Genomic DNA, 19922 nt, shown 5'->3' with positions numbered 1-19922 from the left:
GCCCCACCCACTCCCGGCCTCTTCCTCCTACCCCGACCCAGGCCTCCGATTGGGCAGCTCGCGCCGGACGGGAAACGGTCGCGGGGCGATGACGTAGCGGGGGCTGGGCCCTGGACCGGCGCCTTCGCCGCTGTTGCCGCTGCCAGCGCCGTGACCGCGACCGCGGGAGATGGAGGAGAAGGAGCAGCTGCGGCGGCAGATCCGCCTCCTGCAGGGTAACCTATGGCCACCTGGGCGGGGTCTCTGCCTCCCTTTTTTCTCCTGACTCCTCTTCCTCCCCGAGGCCATGTCTCCACCACCTCCTCAAAGACCCTTCCTGCGGCCCCTCCCCGTCCCCATTTTGTGGGGAAGGAGAGGCCCCAGTGCGTGCGGGGTGGGTCTGCTTGCCTACCCGGGTGGCTCCTTCCCCACCCGCAGACCCGAAAATATGGGGGACACTACCACCCCCTCCGTGCCCTTCCTTCTCCCCCCCCCCGGTAACGCGATGGGGGGTGCAGAGACAGGCCTTCCTTTCTGGTTTCTGGCGGACTGGCGTTGTACGAGGAGTCCCAAGCCTCCGCCCTCCGTGCACACATACACACACGAACTCACAAGCTCACATAGGCTCCTAGAGGCTGGGGCCCAAATACATGCATCTACACCTCAAGATAACACAGATAAGCAAACCCGGACTTGCACACAATCCACTGGAGTCTCACTGGAGGAGAGTGGTGGGTGAAAGCTTTCAGCCCGGGTAGGGAGGTCCAGTCCAAGGCACTACTAGTTCATAAAAGTCTGTGAGATTCATGAGTTGTGGAATTATGAATCCTTGTGTTAGACGAATTTTCCTGCCTCTTATTCCAGGCATCTCTAGGTCAGCCCTGATAAACAGCGACCCGAGTACAGTTTTCTAACAAGTTTTGTTTTTTAGAGGTCAGTAATAAATTGACAATAAAAGTCTTGGGTAGTTGGAAAATGACTTTTGGACAGTTTCTTATATGTTCAGCCTCTGAGGACATAAGCTCATTTAGTACTCTGTCATAGGTTTTTTATATGGTGGACATTAGAAAAGAGTGCTGGGAGTCAGTAGATAGGGTTTAAAACCCTCAGCCCTGACAATTGGCTGTTTGACTTTGAGCAGCGCACTCTCTGAGCCTCAGTTTTGTCATTCCCATTTGGTAACAGCATTTTCTCCACCACTAAAGCCTTCTTCCATAAATGACCCTGAATTCCTTGAGGCTGAATGAATTGTGGAAGGGCTATCCAAACTCCAAAGATTGATACTGCATGTATGAGGACAGATCTGGCTGAGCTTGGAAAGGCTTATCTGCAAATTGGCCTCAGAGTGATAAATTAACTCTTGAAGAACACTTAAGTGAGGGGGGAGTTGTGGTGTGGTAATAGAGGAAGTAGTCACTACCTCCAAAAATCACAGCTTCTTGGAAGTATAATTAATATTTTGACCTCTTAACTCAAAGGGTTGTTGTGGGGAAAGTGCTCTGGGAATCTTAAAGTACTACATAAATGTGAGTTATTTTCTCTCACAGCCTCCCTCCCTTTAGTTTTGCACAGGGGTGCTTAAAAACTTTTGGTGAATTATTCAATGCATTGCCATATGCTGTATCTATGCTGGGAGGATTGTAGAATTCAGATAAGATGTGGGCCTTTCGCCTCATGTAGCAGTATGGATATATAAACAACCGTAAATACAATGATAATAAGAACATAACTGCATAAGATGAAGTAGAAGGAGTTTAATATTCTTCATTTGACTTTTCCCTTCAGAAATAATAATTGGTACTTTAAGGCTTACAAAGTATTTTGTATATGTTATGTCATTTGATTGGTACAACCCTGTGAGTTAAATAGTATAGGAGTTGTCAATGAAGAAATTATGGCCATGTCCAGTGAATTGATAGATTAGTTATAAGAGAAAGTCTACGTACTACCAAGATAAGTAGCCAGGCACCTGATAATTGCATTTTAAGCTTAATTAGCTGAGGAAAAATTCATTTATGCAATCTGAATGGAGGATGGTTGATTTGAATTTTCAAGAGGTTCCCATATATCTTTTACTCTGGAGTAAGTTAGAGCTGAGTTGTGAATTGGTAGAACTGACCAGTTAACAAAACCTAATATTTTGCTTTTTCCAGGTCTCATAGATAACTACAAAAACCTTCATGGCAATGCCCCAGCCTCATCGACTACACAGTGGAATCAGTCCACATATAGCAGTGGCAGGGCTTTCAGCACCCGATATCCTCGTCCTGGCCGAAGGGGTTTCCCACCGCATAATGGGCCCTCTTGGCGGAAAAAATACTCCCTTGTGAATCGACCTTTGGGATCCGTGGACCAGCCTGGGGATTATGGAAGCACCAGCATAGCGCAACTTCTTTTGGTTCAGAAGACAGTCAGGACCCATCTCAGCACCGTGTCCTTGAGAGGCAGGTGCAGCTCAATCCAGATCAGAACATGGTAATCAAAATTAAACCACCACCAAAGTCTGACTCAGCTGCTGACTCTGATGCCTATAGGGGCTTAATTGATGATATTGAAGGGAGTCACAGGAGTGACCAAAGGCCCCAGGAAGGTGAGGGAGATCCCCTAGGGGGGACGTTGCAGGGCTCTCGACCAACAAAACTTGATGATAGTAGCAGTAAGGATGACCCCCTTTTGATCTGTCTCAAAGAACCTGGCAAGCCCCGGGTTGTGAGGTCTGTGGGCACTACTCTTGGGGGCTCTCATGAACCCCGAAGGACTCTTAGTGAAAGTGCCATTGTATTAAAGTCCCGGTCTCCTTCTGTCCTGCCTCTACGTAGTGGTTTAAGTGTTGGGAAAAAAGCAGGCTCCTCTGTTCCATCTGGCTTAGGCTTACATCACACTGTGTCAGAGAGAGACTCTCTTCTTAATCATCCAAGCAGCCCTGCCCTCGCAGAGGCATCTGTCGTTACAAGGAAACACAGTCATTCTCCTAAACAAGTCAGAGAAAGCTCTTTGCTGGTGCCTTGCAAGACTAATAAATTTAGGAAAAACAACTATAGATGGGTTAACAGCTCAGTGAAGAACCCAAGGGCCATTAGAAGATATTCCAGCCCGAGAACAGCCTCTGAGACCACTCGAAAGGTATCCTTTGGTACACTTGAAAGAACTGGGAAGTCACAGCTCAGGACTGACCTAGATACCAAGTCAAGGAAGGCATCAATGACATCCAAGCCTGGAACGTCAACCAGCAAGTACAAATGGAAAGCTTCTAGCTTGTCATCTTCGTCTACATCCTCTTTCCTTTGGCAGTCTGATCCTGCCAACAGAGATAGGCCCTCTCACCCCTCCTCAGTAGACTCAAGATCTCCCATCCCCAGTAGAACAGTAGCGGGAGTCAGTGGATTAAAGACTGCCTACGGTGAAACACCCCTCTCTCCTTACAAAGTAAAAAGCCGAACCAAGATCATTCGGAGGAGGGGAGGTACAAGGTAAATACATTTTTTAAAAAATCACTTTTCTGTAGCTTTAGGCTTTGATCCTTATTTTACAGGTGAGGTAACCAAGGCTCAGCAAGGTGAATGTCTTTCATAAGGTCGCATAGTTAATGAGCATTGGCTATGAATGCAGATCAGTTCGGTTCAACGCAATGAGGATTTATGTACTACTATGAGTACTACAATGAGGATTTATGCCTACTCTGTATAAGAGGTTGTGCTTATAATAAATACAAAGACAAAAATGAAGTGTCTTTGCTGTCAAGAAACTGCATTTGACTGAGGAAACAGCATGTACTCAAATAAATACAGAATCTGTACAAAGTAAATACAAAGTAATGTTGAGGTGAGGTGAGCATTGACAATTTGGGATACTAGGAAAAGCTGTTGGTGGGAGCTGAACTTTGAAGGAAACCAGGGATTCTAAGAAGTGGAAGGAAAGCATTTCAGGTGTGAGGGCCTGAGCAAAGGTGCAGAGTCCAAAGATAAATGTCATGGATAGGATATAGTTTGGGGATAAGAGAAAGTGTATGAGTGAGTACAGTATGAAGTCTATCTGGCAAGACAGTCTAAAGCCAGATTGTGAAGGGCTTTGCAGGCCAGCAGAGAGATTTGTATTTTTTCCCAGAGGCAATAGAAAATCACGGACTTTGTTGAGCAGAGAGTGAAATGGTGTGGCCTATGTTTGTGATACAATCATTTGGTAGTTTTGTGAAGGACTAACTGAGGAGGGGGAGCATGGGGCCTGGGAGACCAGTGAGGAAACTTATTACAGCAGAGTGTGAGGACCTGAATGAGGGTTGTGGTCTTGTGAATAGACAGAGGGAACTGATTTGAGAGGCCCTTGGATTCCAGATTCAATGGTTTTTTTTTTAATGGCAGTTGGGGTTAAGTGACTTGCCCAGGGTCACACAGCTAGTAAGTGTCTGGTCTGAGACTGGATTTGAACTTGGGTCCTCCTGACTGCAGGGCTAGTGCTCTATCCACTGCTCTACCTAGCTGCCCCCAAATTCAGTGTTTTTACCAGTGACACTTTCTGCTTCCCTTTTGTTACTCCTGTCATCTCTAGTTAGAAGTGAGAAATTTATCAAGTCCCATATGTTTGTAGAACAAGGATTTGAATCCATGTTCACCTACTTCACAAGACTGTTTTGAGCATCGAGTGATAATTTTTGTAAAGTACTTAGTAGGGTCCCTGACACATACTAGATACTTAATAAAATGTCTGTTCCTTTTCTCTTCCCCCATACCTTCTTACTCCTCTTTCCACCACTACAAGTTGTCCCGGGTTCTCAGCCTTTAATCATTTGGGTTGCTTTCTTATGCCTTGGTGCCCAGAGCAGTCTGACAGATGTAGAGAAAGGGAGTGCCCTGCTTATTTGAGATGATTAGCTATCATGGTGAAGTCCTTTTCAGTCTGTGAGGACCTCCAGAAGTTCAGAAAACCCTTTTAGAATCTCTTGTATCCTAGAAATTTTATTTAAAAAAAAAACCCAACCAAACCATGAAGTATGCTTTCTGAAAACTAACATTAAGCAAAATAACACAAAAGCATGTGCAAGCAGTTTACCCTGTACTTTTGTAACTCACCATTAAGAGACTGGAAGCTTGTGTATTGGAACATGATCTTACTAATGTAATAGGTGATAGGTGTGTAAACAGCTGGCAGGGACCTTAAAGACAGTGTAGTCCAGCTCTGATTTTTACAGGTGAGGAGATGGGGGTCATAAATAGGTCCTGGGAGCATAGCTCTAGAACTTGCAGGACCCTTAGAGTTCATCTCGTCCAAGTCCTTCATTCATACAAAGAGTGAAACTGAGGGCCAGAGAGGCCACGAGTTACACGGGGAGTAAGTAATCAGAGGCAGTGTTTGAACCTAGGGCTTTTGGTTCCAGAGCCAGTGCTTTTTTCGCTGTACCTGTGCAAGCTCATACAAGTAGTGAGTAGAGGCACGACATTCAAATATGCCTTCTGGTTCCAGATTTAGCACTTGTTTTACCTGATTGCCTCCATTTGTATAGTGTTAAACTTGGAAGTTTTGAAGGTTTTTGCCTATAAGTTTGGCTAGAGATGCCTCTGTCCATATATCTAGATTTTCTGTTCTATTGCTATACCATCAGTCTAGAGTTTGGGTCTAGGTTATGAGGAAATGAAGTTAGTACATGTTATCCTTACACCCTAGGAAGTAATTAGTGTAAACAATATTGTCCTCATTTTGCATATGAGGAGACTGAGACTCAGTAGGGTGAAATGATGAAGAGAAATTATAGGGTTGGGACTGTTGTAGAGGATTTGTAGCCGGTGGAGTAGGGGAGGCAGCTGGAAGTCATGCTGTGGAAAAACCTCTTTTTTACATTATCTTTTTCTTTTGCTTTCTGTAGAGACTATCTTAAGCCAGCATTGTATTTTGGGAATAAAGCTATATTATTGATCAGATTCCTCATCTTAGGTAAAAGAGAGCAACGGTTAGCGATACAGAATTGGGAATGGGAAGGGAAGGACAAAGAAAATATATTGATTGAAATGCTTGGCATTTCGAAATCTTTGTGTCTCAGAATGTGAAGGGATCCCATATGTTATCTAGTTTAGGCTTTAGCCAAAGCACACAATCTTTCTGGTTCTACTGCTTTGTGACATTGTGTGACATTGGGTAGGTTATTTCACATCTTTTGGTCTTAGTTTCTTCATATGTAGAATGAGAAGCTTGGATTAGATCATCTCTAAAGTTTCTTCTAGCTCTAAAACTTAGGATTTCTGACAGGTATCATAGTATACCTGACAGGTAGGGACATGGAGCCCAAGACATCAGCCAGGGTCCTGAGTCTCCTTAAACATGACTCAGTGGAATAGTTTCCAATTCCCCAGTGTCATTTTTGTTTTTCTGTGGAACTCTTTGGGAATGGCTGTTGGGAAAGGTCAAGTCATCTGAATACTGTCATTTTGAACCTCCTGTGAGCTTTCCATATTTGATCCCTGTAGCCTTCCTGGTGATAAGAAGAACTGTCCTTCACCATCCAATACACCAAAGAACCATTACAGCCTCCGTCGGAGACATAGCGCGAGGGGGAAAATCTCTCCTGTTCTGAAGAGGACTCCAAACAAAGGGCTTGTGCAGATTACCAAGCACCAGCTGTGCTGGCTGCAGCCATCCCGCGGTACTTTACCTGTTAAGGAAGGTAAGAGAAAGAAAGTGACATTATTTTCACTGGTAAACACAAAATTAAAAAGTTCTAGCACTGTGCTGAGCCAAGTATGACTACTAGGTCAATAGGATGAAGTAGTATTAGGCAAAGAGAGAGTCTTATATTCCCCCACTATCTGTGGGGGCAGAAAAGCAAATGAAATTGATCTGGAGGGCAGGAGAGCCCATAGTTTGGCTGAGACCTAAATTTAGGAGGAGACTTATGTAAATATGTTCTTTACATGTGAGCCACATGGAAAATACAATAGTTTTTCCAACGATAACACTTTTCCCTATTCATGCCTCCTTCCCTAACTTCCCAGCCCACATAGCCCAGGTAGCAGCAGCAACTTTACAGAGTGAGGATGGTGTTATAATGGAGATATCAGTGTGAAAAAATGATACAAACAGTAGTTCAGGAACTGGAAGTAGAAAAATTGTGTCTTTTAATGTTGTCGCCTAGAAGAGAAGGGTGCTTAGGGTTCATTGAAATACTTCAGCTATTGTTCCACTAAGGGTTTTTCTTAGGAATATTGTTGGAATTTGACCTGTGTCCCATTGCTGCCTATAGCCACGCTGGGGGCCATGAGTCATACTCAGGATAGGGAAATTGAGGGCCTTATTCTTGGGAGGCACTTTAGATAACCTCTAGTGAAACTCGTACTAGAAGTACGTGTTCACTCTAAAATGTCCTTAATGGTTTGGTCATCCTGTTTTAAGGGAGGGCACACACACTACCTTTCTTGGCTTCCTATTTCTTTTATAAACAGCTCTAAGTGCTAGACATTCTGAAATGTGCTTATCTGCAACTTCTAAGCTGTTTACTCTCTGAATCCTCCCGTTTCACTTTGGGACAGCTCTGATTATTAGGAAGCTTCTGTGTATGGAGCTGAAATCTGCTTCTGTAGCTTCCTCCCTTTGCTTCTTTTGCCTTCCATAGCCAACCAGAATAAGGCCAGTCCCTCTTCTACGTGTATTAATTACTGCAGTGCTTCAGTGAATTTGCGATCTCATTGATTCGGAAATATTGTTTGCCTTGTTATAGATTGCAACCCATCTGTGCACTCTTATCCTGTGTAATTCTTATTTGTGGTCTATGTTTCCTTTACAGAGAATTCCCTCAGTGTGCTAGAGTCTTTACTCCAGAGCTTTTTATGTTTTGAGGGTACCAGTGTAGCTATTTGCTTGTCCATCTGTTATCATTCTTCCCATATGACTGATTTACCTCCTTTTCTGATCATACATCATTTCTTCATTGCGGTCCTTCTTGCATGCAGGCCATTATTGGAAATAATGCCCCAGACTGCTTATACCCACTGTGTCTCTCCATTGCCCTTAGGGTCAACTTTGATTCTTAGTTTGTGGTGTTCTAAGATTTGGAGCCATACGACATTGCTAGGCAAATATTTGTGTTAAAAAGATAGATTTTTGTGTTGGAAAGCAGCTTGAGATAATTAGCTGTGTTGTTTCCCAAAGGGAGTCTGAGCTGCTCTCTCCTTCCATTTCAATTCTGGGTTCAACTCATCCAGCTTTAGTGCCTGTTTCAGATAATATATTATCTTAGTGGACATTCTTTTCAGGTCTATATTATAGTCTGGACAATAGACATTTTTCATATATTTAGTTTTAAAGGTATGGCTTACTAGTCTGATTTCCTTTTTTGTTTCTTAAATTCAATTGTTTTTGAATTTTTAGTTCCAAACTCTCTCTTTTCTCTGCTCCTCTTTTACACTCATTTAGAAGATAAGAAAAATAAAGCCATTACAAATAAGTATAGACATGCAAAACAAATTGCTGGTATAGTTTTTGAGAAGCTAGGGTTACCTCCATGCTATGTGGAGATGGTGTTAATGCTTTGTTAAGGGAGTTTTCCACATCCCATTTGAAATCATGAACTCGTAGGTTTAGAACTAGAAGGGACTTTAGAAGCCAGTGAGTCCAAATCTCATTTTATAGATGCAGAAAACTGGGGAAAAGAGAGATCAAGTAACTTGGTCAAGGTCACATCGCTCATAAATATCTAAGAACTGATTTAAACTCAGGTTTTCCTCACTCCAAACCCAATGCTGTATTTTCGACCTCGAGCTGCCTTTTCTGTGACAGCCTAGATATGGATACCTACAGCTCCCCTTGTGTCTGACTGGTTTAGGGGATGATGGACTGATCACTTCCCTGTTTGGAATGCTGTGCTTTCTGTTCATGCAGTTCAATAGTGAATTGGACTACCAAGGATTACCTTGTTGATGCAGATTGAGCTTTCAATTCACTAAAACTCCTTGGCCTTTTTCACATAAGCTACTGTCAAACTATATTTCCACTGTCTTATACTAGTACATTTTTTTCCAGTTTATAAGCAGTTTTTTCTCTCAAAATTTTTTTCTTTATCTTTAGTTTTTATACTGCCTTCATTTCCTAATAATCTCTTCTTTCCTTTTATCCATTCCTTCTCTATCCCAGTGAGCCATCCTTTATAACAAAGAAAAATGAAAGAGGGAAAAAAGGCAGTTGAACAAAACTAACCACTAATTTTATTCTTACGGGTTATGTAATATTTCATATCCATAGTCCCCAACTTCTGTAAAAAGGAAAGGAACATGCATTCTTAACTTTCCTTGATGCTAAGCTTGGTTATTATAATTACATAGCATTTAGTTTTGATTTTTGTTATTGTCATTCTTTCCATTTACCTTGTTACAGGTGTTTTCTGCTTAATTCACTCTAAAATTTTTTTTATTATTTCTAGTGTTTTTTTCTATTACACAGGATCTATATCTTAGCAATGCAATGATTTAAAAATACAAATAGTATCCACTTTAAGTCCTAGCCACCTTTTACATAATTTTTTTCAATAAGTACTCAATTCATTCCTAATAATAGTAACATCAATAGTGGTCTTACTCCATTAAATCATCGTATTGAAACATTTTCTTTTTAGTGGCAGGATTATGCAATGTACTTTTTGAAAATAAGTTTTTATGGCTTTGCTGTTTCTTACATCACCAAAGTTATCCCATGTATCCTTCCCCTTTTGCCTCCCTCTTTATGAGAGACATCCCATATTTTTTGGCAAGGAACAAAAAAATGTCAGCACATCTGATTGATACATTGAAAATGACTGAAAACATGTGCAGGGTCTAACACCTGTGGATCTCCCATCGAGAAGGAGTATTTTGGGAATGTCTTCTCATCTCTTCATCTGAGTACTGCTCACTCATTCAGGTCCTACAATTGTGTTAATTCTCTTTGTTTCTTTCTATTTTTTTAATTATCCTTGTTTTCATCATTTGAAAGTTATGAATATTTTCAGTACCTCAAAAGAAAAGAGATAGTGCTAAAGCAAAAATACCAAAATACTTTTCGTATTGGTTGCCATATACTAAGTCGAAAAAACAACAACAATGAATTTTGGGAAAGGCAGTCTAAATTAGCAAACAAACAACAAAAACCCTCTGAATTATATAGTATTTTAAAAGAAATGTATTTTAGTTTTTTCATGTTAATGCATTAACCATAACCAAACTAGTATAGTTTTGCTTAGTAGCAGTCCCATTGGGAACTGTGTCACTGAATGTTTGAGATAGACCAGTGATCTTATTAGAGTGGGTACTGCATATAGTCCTGTAAATCACAAACCTTTCATGCCTTCTTAACCTTTATTATTAATTAAATTTAATTTATATTTATTATTACTTATTTTATTCTTTAACCATCTATGAAGGATCCTCCAGATGTGATAGAGGTCTTCCTTTGGTTATTTTAATATCCTGGATGTGTTAATGTCCCTGGGGCTGCCAGATTCCTAACTTGTTGTTATGTGACTTCCTACTTTTTTTCTTTTTGTTCATTTTTTAAGTTCATGAACTTAAATACAGAAAGACAAAAAAATAACATTTCCACCTACGTAGCACAGCATAAAAAGAGAATTCACTATAAAACCATGAGTTTATATTTCACAGTTTACTTTTTTGGAAAAACTGTATAAGTACTACATGTAATTTTCAAAGCTACTCTGCTTTCTATATTTAATTTTAAATTTTCTTTCATTCTGTGCTGTGCACTTTTTATATATATCTTTTCCCTTCTTCCTCCTCCTCTACCCCCACCTTAAAGATGGCTGCTATTAGACGCAAATATGTATATTTATGTAAACTATTATATATGCTTCTATTTATCATCCCTTTTTCTGGAGGCAGATAGCATATTCATGGGTCCTATGTAATTAGTTGGGGTATTTATAATACTCAAAATGACTTAGTTGCTCAAAGTTGTTCTTAAAACAATATTGGTGTTACTTTATATAATGTTCTCTTGGTTCTGCTCATTTCACTCTTCATTATTTCATGCATCTTTACATGTTTTTCTAAAATCAATGAGGTCATCATTTCTTACGGCAACAGTAATCATATACCACAGTTTGTTTATCCATTCTGCAACTGATGGCCATCCGCAGTTTTCAGTTCTTTGCCACCACAAAGAGAATTGCTCTAAATATTTTAGAACATATATGTTCTTTTCCTTTTTCCCTAATCATCTTGGGAAACAGACTTAATGGTGGGATTGCTGGACCAAAGTATAATAGGCAGTTTAATAACTTTTTGGGTATAATTCCAGATTGCTCTCCAAAGTGGTTGGATTAGTTCACAGTTCCACCAATGGTGAATTAGTGTCCCAATTTTTTCATATCCCCTCCAACATTTGTCCCTTTCTCCTCCTATTATTTTAGTCAATCTGATAGGTATCAAATAATATCATAAGGTTGTTTTAATTTGCATTTCTCTAATCAGTAATGATTTATAACATTTTTTAATATGACTATAAATTGTTTTGATTTCTTCATTGGAAAAATGCCTGTTCATATCCTTTGACCATATATCAGTTGGGGAATGACTCATTCTTATAGTTTTGACAAAGTTTTCTATCTATTTGAGATATGAAAACTTTATCTGAAAAACTTGTAAGAAATTTTTCCCACCAATTTTTTGCTTTCCTTCTGATCTTGGCTACATTGTTTTTATTTGTACAAAACTTTTTAAATTTAATGTAATTGAAATTATCCATTTTATACCTCACACTGCTCTCTATCTCTTGTCTATTCATAAATTGTTTGCCTCTGCATAAGTCTGATAGGTAATATGTTCCATATTGTGATTTTCTTGTGATATGTCCCTTTTTGTCTAGGTCCTGTATCCATTTTGACCGTATCTTGATAAAAAGCATAAAATATTGATCTATACCTAATTTCTGACAGAATGCTTCCCAGTTTTCCCAACAATTTTTACCAAATAATGAACTCTCATCCGCAAAACTTAAATCTTTACACTTTTGTAAGACAAGGTTACTATATTCACTTGCTGCTATGTGTTCTGTGTCTACTCTGTTTGATTGATCTACCTTTCTGTTTCTTAGCCAGTACCAGATAGTTTTGATAATTACTGCCTTTTAATATAGTTTAAGGTCTGGTACTGCTAACTCTTTCCTTTACATTTTTTTCATTGGTTCCTTGGATATTCTTGACTTTTTGTTCTTCCAAATGAATTTTGTTGCTATTTTTTCTGACTCGGTAAAATTATTTTTTGGTAATTTAATTGGGATGGCATTGAAGAAATAAATTAATTTAGGTAAAATTATCATTTTTATTACATTGGCCCTGCCAGCCTATAATAAACTAACAATTATTTAAATCTGATTTTATTTGTATAAAAAGTTTTTTTTATAATTTTGGTCATATAGTTCCTGAGTTTGTTTTGGCAGGTATTTTATACTGTCCATAGTTGTTTTAAGTGGGATTTCTCTTACTATCTCTTCTTGCAGGGTTTTATTGGTCATATATAGGAATGCTGATCATTTATATGGGTTTACTTTATATCCTGCTTCTTTGCTAAAATTATTAATTGTTTCAGCTAACTTTTTCGTTGAGTCTTTAGGATTTTCCAAATATCATATTGTCTACAAAAAAAAGATAGATTTATTATTTCATTGCCCGTTCTGATTCTTTCTATTCTTTTTCTTCTCCTATTGTTATTGCTAGGATTTCCAATACAATATTGAATAGTATTGTTGATCTTGGGCATCCTTGTTTCACTCCTGATCTTACTAGAAGGCTTCTAGCTTATCCCTATTACTAATAATGCTTGCTGTTGGTTTTAGGTAAATGCTTCTTACCAATTTAAGGAAAAACCCATTTATATCAATACTTTCAAATGTTTTTAATAGGAATGGATGTTGTTCTTTATCAAAATCTTTTTCTGCATTTATTGATTTCATTCACTTTCAATATTTTGGTGTGGTGGTGTTCTTTCCATTTACATTATTGTAGTCACTGTATGTGGTTGGGTTTTTTTTTTTTGGCTCTGCTTACTTCACTCTAAATTAGTTCATGTAGATCTCTCCATGCCTCTCTGTATTCATCATACAAATTGTTTCTTATAGCACAGTGATATTCCGTTGAATTCATATGCTATAATTTGCTTAGCCATTCCCCAATTTTTGGACAATCTACTCTGTTTTCAATTTCAAGAAATGCTACTATAAATATTTGGAGTATATGCAGACTTTGTTGATGATTTCCTTTAAGCATAAGTCCCATTATAGAGTCTCTGGTTCAAATGGAAGGGACATTTTAGTTGCTTGCACTGTATTTTCATTATTCTTTTGTGACATTTTGATTCAGTAACTGAGTTTTAATTCAGAGCAGTAACACTGCATAGTAATAAATTATATTAAAAGAGCAGTAACACTGCATAGTAATAAATTATATTAAAAGAAATGTGGTATATCATATCATAAATATCTTTTTCTTTTGCTTACTTCACTTTGTATCAGTTCATATAAGTCTTCCCCCATGCTTCTGTGAATTCTTTATTTTCATTATTACTTGCAGCAGAGTAGTTTTCAGTTAAGTTAATGTGCTACATTTCGTTTAGCCACTCTCCAGTTGACAGGCATCTACTTTGTTTTTAGATTTTTACTACCAAAAAAGTGCTGCTGTGGATATTTTGGTGTGTATAGGACTTTTTTCTCTATCTTTCACTTCCACAGGGTATATACCTAGCAGTGGAATTTTTGTATCAAAGAGTGCACCCCTTTTAGTGATTTTTCAAAACATAATTCCAAATTGCTTTCCAGAATGGTTAAACCAAATTCCAAACTCCATCAACAGAGTATTATAATTTCATTCCTATCTTTTGTCTTCTGCCAGTTGGCTGAGGTGAAACATTAGATTTTTTTTTTGATTTACATTCCTCTTATTAGTAACTTGGAGTCATCTTTCATGTGATTGTTAATGGTTTGCAAGTCTTTTGAGAACCCTTTGTTCTTAAAACTAGTTATCTTCCAAGGCTCTGTCTTGGGACTTCTCTTTTCTGTACTGTCTCTGAGTGACCTCATCACCTTTGATGAGTTTCATTTTTATCTCTTTGCTGATGAGTTCCAAATCTATATTTTTAGCCCTTTGTCTTGAGCACTAATCCTTAAAAAAAACCCAACCCACTATAATTTATTTTTTAACATTCTTAAAAAAATTAGTTCCAAATTCTCTCCCTTCCGTCCTTCCTCCACCCATTGACAAGGCAAGCAGTTTATCAGTTATGCATGTGAAATCATGTAAAACACATTTCCATATGAGCTGTGTCACAAAAAAAAAAGCAAGAAAAGTAATGTGAAAAAGATACTTCAGTTTGTACTCAGAGTTCATCATTTTTTTTTCTCTGGAGATGATCGTATTTTTCATCATGAGTCCTTGGGAATTGTCTTTGATCATTGTATTAATCAGGAGCTAAGACTTTCACAGTTGATCGTCATTATAGTGCTATTAATATGTACAGTGATCTCCTGGTTATGCTTACTTCACTCTGCATTCAGTTCATTCAGGTCTTCCCAAGTTTTTTCAAAACCATCCCCTTCATCATTTCTTCTAGTATAATAGTATTCCATCACAATCATATACTACAACTTGTTTAGCTATTGCTCAGTTGGTGAGCATCCCCTCCATTTCTAGTTCTTTGCCATATAAAAAGAGCTGCTATGAAATATTTGTTTATATAATAGATTCTTTTCTTTTTCTTTGATCTTTTTGGGATACAGTATTTCATCTCCAAACTCAGTACATATTCATTTGCTATCCGTCACGTCTGGAATGCTCTCCTTTATTTTTTTTATTAATTTATTTTCATTTATCAACAATCACTTCCATAAGCTTTTGAGTTTTAAATTTTTCTCTACCTCTTTCCCCCCTCCCTCCCTGAGACAGTGTACAATCTGATATAGGCTATATATATACATTCCTATTAAACATATTTTCACATTAGTGTTGTTGTAAGGAAGAAGTAGAACCAATAGGAGAAACCACCAGAAAGAGGAAACAAAACAAAACAAGAAAAAAATAGCAAATAGTGTGCTTCGATCTGCATTCAGACTCCATAGTTCTTTCACTGGATGTGGATAGCATTTTCTGTCATGAGACTTTTGGAGATGTCTTGGATCCCTGCGTTGCTGAGAAGAGCTAAGTCCATCAAAGTCAGTCATGGCACAGTGTGGCTATCAGCTGTGTACAACATTCTCCTGGTTCTGCTCACTTTGCTCAGCATCAGTCGATACAAGTCTTTCCAGGTTTTTCTGAAGTCTGCCTGCTCACCATTTCTTATAGTACAATAGTATTCCATTACATTCATGTACCACAACTTGTTCAGCCATTCCCCAATTGATGGGCATCCCCTCAATTTCCAATTCTTTGCCACCACTATGCTATAAATATTTTTGTATATGTGGGTCCTTTTCCCATTTGTATGATCTCTTTGGGATACAGCCCTAGAAGTGCTGTTGCTGGGTCAAAGGGTATGCTCATTTTTATAGCCCTTTGGGCATAGTGTGGAATGTTGTCCTTTTTTATCTCCACCTTTTGGTTTCTCCAGCTTCCTTCAAGTCTTGGCTAAAATCTTACTTCCTGCAAGAAATCTCTCCTGTTACTCCTTAATGCTGGTGCCTTCCCTCTGAGATTATCTCCGATTTGTCTTATATATTTCTGGTTTATATGTAGTTGTTTGTATGTTGTCTCTCTCATTAGTCTGTGATCTCCTTGAGAGCAGGGACTTTTTTTTGGTTTTCTTTTTTTTGTATCCCCAGAGCTTTGTATAGTGCCTAGTACGTTGTAGGTGCTTAATAAATGTTCATTTGACTTGATCCTAGATGTGACAAGGAGTTACTGGAATTTAATAGGGAAATGAAAGGCTTGCAATTTTAGAAAAATTATTTTGATTACTATGCTAATAATGGCCTGGAGTGTGGTAAGATTTGAGGCAGAGAGACCAATAAATAGGATATTTCAAATAGTCCAGCCAAGAGATGATGAGCTCTTAAAACTAGGAAAGTGGTTGTGGGAGAACACATGAGCAAGAAACATTGTGGAGACAGAAACAGTATATGGGGTGGGAGTGAGGAGTCAGGGATGACCTCATGGTTGGAATTCACTTTCTCATCTTCGTCTTTTGTCATCCCTAGATTCCTTTAAATCTTAGCTCAGGAGCCACCTTTTATATGACTCCTTTCCTGATCTTCCCAGCTTCTAGGTCCTTTTCCCTTCAAATCACTTGGTATCTATTTTGGATATACCTGTGTAGGTATTTATTTAGTAGAGAAATGAAATGGTCAGACTTGTAATTTTAGAAAAATTATTTTGATTGCTGTGTTAATAACGGCCTGGAGTAGGGTTAAGATTTGAGACAGAGATACAGTAGTAAGTAGGATATTGCAAATAGTCCAGGCAAGAGATGCTGAGCACTTAGTCTAGGAAGGTGGTTTGGGAGTACCCTAAAATTTGAAAGCATTTCTTCCCTTCCTTCATCCAAGTCCTTGATCAAAAAGGACGAACAGCACAAAATTGAGGACAGAGCTTTTGGAACATAGCTACTAGAGACAGCTCTCTAGATTGAGATTAATCAATGAGTACTCTTTGGGTATGATTGTTCAGCTAGCTTCAAATCTCCTTAACTGTACTGCCAGTGAGACTACATCTCCACCTTGTCCATGAGCATATCATTAGAGATTTCAATGAATGTTGTGCTGAAATCGAGATACACTGTGTCTTTAGAATGTCTCTGATATGCCATTATTTTAAGCCTTCAGTGATCTATTTCATTGATGTGCATACTGTCTCCTCTATTTAAATTATAAGTCCACTGTGACTTAGCAGGTAGGTCATCTTTGAAAGTTTCTGTGGCTAAAAATTAATTACCCTGCAGCTGATAATAGCAGTATTAGTGACACTTATGTAGCACTTTAACGTTTGCAAAGCACTTTAAATACAGTATCTTATTTGAGCCTACTCGTCCTATGAGATAAATACTACAGTTATTATTATTTCTCTTTTACCAGTAAGTAAACTGCGTCTGAGAGAGATTAGTTAGCTTGTCCATGGTCACGCAACCGCTCAGTACAAGCAGGATTCAAACCTAGGTCTCTCCTGACTCCCATGTTCAGATCTTTTTCCTTTACACACCCTGATGATGATCTTTTCCAGATTTAGCTGGGCAGACACTCAGATGGCAGATGTGCAGTTCCAGCTTGGTAGGACCTGGTCAGTGCTTATGCTTAGCTAATACAGCCTTTGAGAACAACAATAATAGTAGTAAAAGTAGCTGATATCTAGTACTTTAAATGTTGCAGAATGCTTTATATTTATTATCTCATTTGTTCTTCGAAACACGTCTGTGAAGTAGGTGCTATTATTCCTGTTTTTCAGAAGACATTGAGACTGAGAGAAGTTAAGTGACTCACCCTGGATCATACAGCCAGTAAATGTTAGGCAGGGTTTCCATTCAGGTTTCCTGCTTCCAAGTCAAACCCTCTGTCCACTGTCAGTTCAAATTCACTTTCACATCATGCTGAGGCATTGGAGTAGGACTTTGGTGGAGGACTCTTGACTGTCCAAAAGCCTAGCAGAACATTGGGGTACCATCTTAGACCTTTCCTCCCTGCCAGAGAAGTAGACGTGTGCAGAGCAATGGCTTCGTATATGCCATAGGCCTCCTCCACCTCCCAGCTGTGTGGTACAGTGGACAGGGCACTGGATCTGGGGTCAGGAAGACATGAGTTCAGATCCTAACTACTTGTTTTGACCTTGGGGGAGACGCTTAACCTGTCTGCCGCATTTTCTTCAAATGTAAAATTATATTAATAATAGCACCTACCTTTCAGGGTTGTTGTGAAGATCAAATACGATAGTATTTGTAAAGCATTTAGCACAATGTTTGGCGCTTAATAAATGCTCAGTGGGGGGGGCAGTAACTACTCAGGTATTTATTTAATTCTTGGTATCAGCCTTAATCCTTTGTGTTGCAAAGTTGATTTCTTCTTATTCTGTTCCCATTAGAGATAGAAAATTGGTTGCCATTTTCAGTATGAGAGAGTTTTTTTAAAAAATCAGTATGTGAAGACTTTTACTGAATCTCAATATTTGTGCTATTTTCAGGGGTAGTATTTGGGGAAAGGTAAGTTTTTGTGATGAAGTACATCAGAACTGATAATGAAATTTGAAGAAGTGTGTTTCTGGGGATGTGAGTCATGTAATTCTATTTGGGTGGTCAGAAAGAAACCCAAGCTTCTAAAAGTACAGATCAGCTGGTATTGGCAGTGGCCCTTTTCCTGGGAGGGAGATGATTGCCTAGGCAGTACCTTCAGACTCTGTTGGGGAGGATCAAGGATTTATTTGACTGCCCAAGGTACTGCTGCGTCTACTATTGACTCTCTTTCAAGTAGTCTGGAATTTATGGGCAGATTGTGCCTTCAATGACAGGATGGATTATTTTCAAAGCCATTGTCAAATTGACTCTGAGGAGTAGCTCCTTGTCACTTCTGAGCTGACCAGTCATTAGTTTGATAGGGATTTTAACCAGGGAGCTGGACTCCCCATGGAAGCCTTGGGATGCTTGCCGTGGGGTTGTTGAAGCTGGCTGGGACAATGGCAGTGGGAATTGGAGAGGCTGTACAGCTTTCTAAGTGGAAGACAATTCATATTATGTTTGGTTGAGTGTTAAGTCTGGGTCTTAGGATGGTGAGTGTCCGTTATAACCTTGCAGCATTTTTCTTGATCAACAGGGCTGAGCTTTAATTGACCAAGAGTAGAAGTTTGAGATAGCGGGTGATGTGGGGCCTGTCTGGAAGACATTTAGACAAATATTGGTGTTCATTGTGGGCAGGTAGGTCTAATTTGCAATGCTTTTTTCCCCCCCCCACTTTTCTACTTTGTTTCTGGTTCTTCTCCTCTTGGTTGTCAGAGAGTCCAGGATGATGAAGAGGAGGTGAATTTTGTTAGCAGATTAGATCTGACAGGAAGTGGAAGGCAGCCAAAGCTGGCCAGAGATAACTACGTGGACAGGATCTCTGCTAAGTTGTAGCCCAGTCCCTTATTTTATAGAATGGTGACTAAGAGGCAGTGAACCCAGTGGGAAAAGTGTGGACTTGGAGTCAGAATGTCCTGGATCAAATCCTGCCTTGTGCATTTACTAGCTTTGTGACTGGGAACAAGTCACTTCACTTCTCAGAGCTTCAGTTTTCTCATCTGTAAGGTGTGGGTAATAGTAAGTTTCACTACCTATTTCATAGAATTGTTGTGAAGCAAGTGTTATGTATACCTTAAAGTAAAACAATAAGAATGAATGAAAAAGCAGTTATTACATGCTAAATGCTGGGGCTACACAGAGGGAAGGCAAGAAATCCTGCTCTTTGGGAGCTCATCCTGTAATTGGTGGAGACAGTACATCAAAGTTCAGCTATATGGTGGATGGACAGGCTAGAAATCCTAAGGGTGTAGTGGTGGTGCTGAAGGCAATGTGATGACAGTGTTGGGGGACTGCAGGACCTAAAGGCAGGGCAACTAGCATGTTCTGCAGGACATTGGGTGGCATTGGCAGAGTGGCCCAGGAGATAGAGCACTGGATCTGGAGTCCGGAAGCCCTGAGTTCAAATCCGGTCTCATGTATTTGCTGCCTGTGACATGGGCAAGTTACTTCACCTCAGTTTTCTCAGTTGTAAAGTGGACATAATAATAGCACTTACGTTCCAGGGTTGTGAGGGTCAAATGAAATAAAATTTGTAAAATGCTTAGCATAGCATCTTCCACTTAGTAGGTACTTAGTAAATGTATATTTCTCCCCCCCCCCCCCCCCCCCCGGTCTGTAAGATCTGTTGGTCTTTGAGCTCCTCTGAAGGAATAGAATTGTTGACACTCATCTCATCTCAGCCTTGTGAGTAGTGAAGCCAGTGGGCCCCTGTGGGGGAGGGTGGAGTCTTCC

At 39.4% G+C, this 19922-nt stretch overlaps 1 protein-coding gene across 1 annotated transcript in view; it reads left to right on the top strand.

The window, feature by feature from the left end:
- The first annotated feature begins 91 nt into the window (after nt 1–91).
- ZC3H3 (zinc finger CCCH-type containing 3) overlaps nt 92–19922 on the top strand; it is a 524599-nt gene continuing 504768 nt past the window's right edge. Inside the window, 4 exon segments of the mRNA XM_020995271.2 lie at nt 92–215; nt 2133–2366; nt 2369–3449; nt 6435–6631. Coding sequence (XP_020850930.1) covers nt 170–215; nt 2133–2366; nt 2369–3449; nt 6435–6631 — 1558 coding nt within the window. The 5' untranslated portion in view covers nt 92–169.

The sequence above is a fragment of the Phascolarctos cinereus genome, unplaced genomic scaffold, assembly GCF_003287225.1.
Source record: "Phascolarctos cinereus isolate Bilbo 61053 unplaced genomic scaffold, phaCin_HiC Scaffold_4;HRSCAF=312, whole genome shotgun sequence".
In the NCBI taxonomy this organism is placed as follows: domain Eukaryota; kingdom Metazoa; phylum Chordata; class Mammalia; order Diprotodontia; family Phascolarctidae; genus Phascolarctos; species Phascolarctos cinereus.
The sequence above is the reverse complement of the archived record's forward strand: the minus strand, read 5'-3'. Positions and strand labels throughout refer to the sequence as shown.